This window comes from Primulina eburnea, chromosome 10, assembly GCF_022965805.1.
Source record: "Primulina eburnea isolate SZY01 chromosome 10, ASM2296580v1, whole genome shotgun sequence".
NCBI classification, from domain to species: domain Eukaryota; kingdom Viridiplantae; phylum Streptophyta; class Magnoliopsida; order Lamiales; family Gesneriaceae; genus Primulina; species Primulina eburnea.
In genome coordinates, this window is record NC_133110.1 from 22,706,195 (window position 1) to 22,712,027 (window position 5,833).

General features: G+C 34.4%; 1 protein-coding gene across 1 annotated transcript; it reads right to left on the reverse strand.

The window, feature by feature from the left end:
• Window positions 1–906: 906 nt before the first annotated feature.
• Window positions 907–3,064, reverse strand: LOC140803224 (transcription factor MYB1R1-like). Its single transcript, XM_073158965.1, has 3 exons — window positions 2,710–3,064; window positions 2,010–2,218; window positions 907–1,606 (listed from the first exon to the last, which is right to left on the reverse strand). The coding sequence occupies exons 1-3, from the start codon at window positions 3,017–3,019 to the stop codon at window positions 1,184–1,186; spliced, it is 942 nt and encodes a 313-aa protein (XP_073015066.1). The 5' UTR covers window positions 3,020–3,064; the 3' UTR covers window positions 907–1,183.
• Window positions 3,065–5,833: the final 2,769 nt, after the last annotated feature.

Consider the following 5,833-nt stretch of genomic DNA (forward strand, 5'->3'; position numbering starts at 1 on the left):
GTGAGACGGGTCAACCCTACTCATATTCACAATAAAAAGTAATACTTATAGCATAAAATGTAATATTTTTTCATGAATGACCCAAATAGATATCCGTCTCACAAAATACGACTCGTAAGACCGTCTCACACAAGTTTTTGTCAAAATTAAATTTAAAAAAAAAATCACTACATGAGTTGGAATTTTTTTTCTATCACTTGAAATCTAACTACTTATATATTTACTCAATCGAACTCAAACTCAGACATCTACCTTAAAGGAGATATGTTTATACGATTGATTATCAGTCACTCTTATTCTAAATTGAATTTGATCCGTAAGGAATTAGTGGATAATTTTGTCCATATCTTGTTCCTAGTGCATCTCAATTTCCAAGGAATCCAACAAACCCCCCACTAAATATAAGGAATCCTTTCAAAGATAATGAAATATCTTCTTACACAAGATTCCCTTTTCATGTTACCAAGTTTGATTCGGAGAAGCAAAATAACGTTGTCATCCAATAAACCTTAATAACACCAACAAAAATAGTACAAAAACTTGATTATACTTGGGAAAAAAAATCAAAAATAATTATAAAAAACGACTATCTCGACGGAGCTCGGAGGCGCCTTGCCTACTTGTCTATCGGATGCCCCGCACGATTAGCAGTAATGCACCCACACAAGAAAGCATTACGTGATTCAATTGCATCCTCAGATAATGAAAGGTACTAAGTGCACCACCCAAAAGCAGTAATGGCCCTACCATAACTTATCTTTACAATAAATGGAAATGGAAACCTAATTTCATCCACTTTCAATGAATGATGTGATAGCTAAAAAAATCTCCCCAAAGTGGCACCTAAACAATACGCTAATTAAGTATCGAGAATAAAATCCTACAAGTGAAAGCAACAGGTGAGAAGGCACCAATAATTCTCTATTTTATTCTCAACCACATAGAAAGAAGAGACGAAACAAGTAAGAATCTAAGGTATTAGCATAGAACAAGAAACAAGACAAAATGATAGTTTTTCGCTCTGTACAATGGAAAAAAAGGATGGATTTTTATGCGGATTAATTGCCTAATGTATTTTCATACTCGGAAGAATCTAGTTTTCTTGATCAGATCTTTCTAAATTATGATGGATTATCTGTTTTCGAATATTATTATTATCACAATTCACAAGTGCTTTGTTCTCTCAAGTGACAGTGATAAGGGTATCGCCATTCTTGAAGCCTGGGATCACCTGGAATGCTGGGTTGTCCCTTGTTAAGAGCTGATCCTGTCCGGATGAGAGGGACAACCTCAAAGATATTGGTGATGGCTCGAATGGCACTTGCAGATTTAAGTTAAGATCCATCTTCGTTGAAGAAGTTGGCATCATGATCTGAAGCATTGCTGGTGACTTGTTCACTCGATCACTTGGGCACGAAGTTGGATTTTCCATTGGATTCCCACCTTGCATTGACAACATAACTGGGCCAACAGTAGCCGGGAAAGGCACGGTAGAGAATCCGTTCATGTTGGAAGCCAAAGGCACAGATGGTGCGGTTTGTGGTGGAACTGGCTGAGCAGGGTGCTCTTGGTGGCTACCATCCTCTTCAGTTTGCATTGCCGTGACCTTATCACAACAGGAGAATATAGAAAATGACACATTAACTGAAAGAACGTTTAAACAAAATGTGGAACATTGTATCCCATCCAACTTTCTTGAAAGTCTGCCAAAATAAAAGCAAAAACTTGCAAACCACATTTCTAAGCACCAGAAAATTCTCCTTACTTTTAACCTAAAACATGCACTTATGTTTCTCAAAAGCAAGAAATGTTGCCTCCCAATAACAATTTCAAAGAAAAATGCTTAGATCCAACACAATATTATGTATAAAACGAATAAAATGGGAAATATACTTTAGGCAAAAGAATAAAACAAGTTCGCTGGAACCTTTACAAATTCAATATTTCCTTTACCTTGTAAAATAGACAGAAAACGATTACAGATAGACATAAAGGCTATAAGAAATTACCGAGTCGGTGGTGATATCAAATAAGCTAGTGCGGCGACGCCGGCGATTGACGTTGCTCCGGCGGAGAAAGTATTTCTGGGCATGGCTAGCCACTTGGGTCGGTGTGCGAGTCTTGACATAATTTCTAGAGATTCCTCTCCAGTCCCCTTTCCCAACATTCTGCAACCCAACAAGGAATAGCTTGTGTTCTTCCTCTGTCCATGGGACTCCTATAAACAAGGCACAACAAATAACATTATGAGCTATATTTAACGAATCAAGACATGAAATTAAAGAAAAGAAAGAAAATGATACAACAAATTAACAGTAAGACTTGCAAATAGGACGATACAGATAAGAATACAATAAAATCAAACCGTCTTATTTTCCTCTCATCAAAAAAATTTATTACCTTCTCAACTCAAACAAACAATATGTCAGATCAGTCCATTAAAGACTGACAGATTGTAAAACGAAAATAATAGACCTTGAACATCACCTAACAAGGGAAATAAAACGGAAATAGTATATTAGTAAAACTATCAATTAACCGATTTCAAATAGCACAAATCAAATCCGATAAACCAAATAACTACAAAAAACCATAATCAGAACATTCACAACACAAATCTGAAGATCAGCAAAAAAAACAGATAAACAAATATTTTCACCAAACAATAGCTGGAAATTTAAAAAATCAAAATCAAACAACAGATCCGACCTCGCTTACGCTCACGATTCCCGTGAACCGGATGCGGCAGAGCATCATCAGCCGTCGCGTAGCCAGCCGCGCCACCGTCCTCCTCCACCACCGACTTAGTAAAATCATTTCTCAGATTGCTATTCGAATTGACCATATCACCATTGACCGGCTCGTATTCGGAGAGATTGTTCATACTCACGCTCTTCCTCATGGGATCAACTTTCACTCTCACACCAAACAGAATAATCTCGCCGCTGCCCACACAGCCGAGGGAGCCACTTCCGCCACCGCTCACGGCGGCTGACGGAGAGTCGCTGAGCATTGACATTTCTCCTTCAGATTTCACGAAAGGGAAAGTAATATGGAGTGGGAGAAAATGGAGGATGAGTGTCTTTTATAATACATACTTTGTGCCGTACGATTTTATGCTTAAATTTATTTAATTATTTTTTAATATATATAATCTACTGTACCAGATTTTGGTTAAAAATAATAAAAGTTTAAAGTCGTATTTATTTATCATATTGTATTTTAGGTATTTTTACAAGAAAGTAAAATTTAATTGAAATATTATGTTTATAATCGATAATAATGATATAACTCAAAAAATCAATGGTACAACCGTCAAAAAGGCGGATTTCGAACCAAGACACTATCCGTTGCTTCTCGACATAGATTCATCAAATTTTAGAATACTTCTATAATTTTATAAACTTTTTCAAAATTTTGGAAAACCCTTTGGCACTTAGGAATTCTCCAAAATTAAAATCGATTGGCCAAAACAGTACACTCAATGAATTCCAAACACATCAATTTTATTGTAACAGATTTAGTAAAATAAAATTGGAAACTTATACGTGTAATGAATTTATCCACAAATATTTAAATTATGTTAGAAAATAAATGCACATTTTTTCGAAGATCCCATATTCGACAAGATGACAACAAGGTCACGTCACATATTATAAGGTTTAAATTATTTTATTCCTTTAAATATTTAATGTAAATCAAGAAAATAAAATAAAAATTTAAATGATTGAGCCTAAAATGTTGCATCTTGGTTGTATCGGCGTTATCTATTTATATTCAAATTCATTTATGCTTAGATTTAGATTAACCACAAAGTGTATAATAAATTTCGATTATAAGAATATTAAAGACAAAACATATATATTGTTTTTTTAAAAAGTTACGAAAAAGATGAAATTTTTTATTTTAAAAAAATGGCATTTTCTCTACTAAGATGCGTCTCCATATTTCCAGTAAGTTTTTTGTAGACGTTCTCACGAATCTTTATCTATGAGACATATCAACTCTGTTTATATTTACAATAATAAGTAATGTTTTTTATATAAAAAAATAATATTTTTATGAGTAAACCAAAAAGATATATGTTTTACAAAATTGATTTGTGTGACAATCTTATAAAAGTTTTTATATCAAATTTTTTATAGAGAATACCACAAATATTTATTTTAAAAAAATTCCTCCAACTCTTTTTTTAAAAAAAAAAACATACAAGTATTTTGGCATAAAAATTAATAGTTTTTTTTATTATTTAAGCATATATAGCTTTTAATTTCAAGAGTAGATATCTTCTGAGCAGTCTCATAGATCGTTATTTATAAAACAGATCAAATCTACTCATATTTACAATAAAAAATAATAATTTGACATAAAAAAATATTACTTTTCATTAGTGATGCAAATATAAAGGTGTCAATTTGGGTGGGTCGGGTCGGGTCGGGTTGAACAATAATTGTAGAACCCGTAAATCAGTCTACGTATAAGCCATGCATAATTCTAGATTTTTAAAATTTAATTGACTTCATTGCATGATTATTTTAATGCATTTTTTTGAAATTATTTTATTATTTCAGTTCAGTAGTTTGATTGTCTCAGCATTTCAGTTATTTCAGTGAGGCCGGATCGGAGTTGGAGTTTTGAGATAGAATTTAAGATTCGAGAATTATTTCCGGAAGTTAATTTAGCTAGCAAGTAAGTTCATTTAAGTTAAAAAGGGAGGTTTGAGGATTTAACTTAATTATTTGAGGTGATTAAGAAATGAGCTCATTTAAGTTACTTAATTAAGGGGTTAGCTCACTAAATTAATTAAAAGATTAGTGAGGCTTTTAAAGGTTAGTGATTTACTAAGTAATTAACATTTCCCCCTTCATTTTTAATTGGGAATTTCGGCCACCCCATTTGTCAAGACAAACTAGGACTTGCCAACTCATCTTTGACCCATTCTTGGTTGATTAGCATGCTAATTCTTTTAGCTATTTTTTTCCACCTTAATTAATTAATACTAGACCACTATCCTAACCCTTGATTGGCATGATAAAATCGGCCACTATACTCTAGAACCATCCAAGAGATCATTTGATAGCAATTCAAATTCAAAATTCAAATGCATGAAGACTTGGTCTTGATATCTTCCTTATATCTTGCACCTATCCTCCTCTCTCCCATAACCACTTATTCCCCTCCCCCTTGCACGAAAATTAGAGCCATTTCAGAGTGTAAAGTCGTGAGTCTTAGCTAGGAAAGAAGGCAAGAAAAATCGAGAGCAAGGAAAGGTAGAGAAGCTAGCCACTCCGTCTCCTCCGCGTCGCGTCGTCGTTGTTTCTTTTCGTTTCTATTTCAAACGAATCCAAGGCATGTATATACTTTTTCTAAACCTCAATCAAGTCATATTAGTAAGTATTTTTCAGTACATGATCAGATTTCATCATTTCAAAAACCGAAATTTTCAGCAAAGCAAGAAAGAAAATTCTGCACATATTTTATCGACTTTCATGCTTCACGTTTGGGTATGTTCCTTTTTGATTTCAGGGATGGATCGTTCCAGGGGCTCGAGGCTACATATAGACATGTACTAGGACATGTTAGGGCCATGGTAGATCGTGAGTTTCAGTTCCATACATGCTGGAACGAGCACATGACAGCAACCTTCCCATTAGTGCTGATTCTTGTTCGAAAAAATTCAGTTTGTTGTCATGGAGGAAGGATCTGATCTTGGCTGCCCTAGGGGCCTATAGCCATGGTTAGATCACTCCCCTAGCAAGTCTAAGACGTGACTAAGTCGCCCTTTTGGTGGCTTGGTCCATGGCTCCTCGGTTTTTAGTTAAAACATCACAAC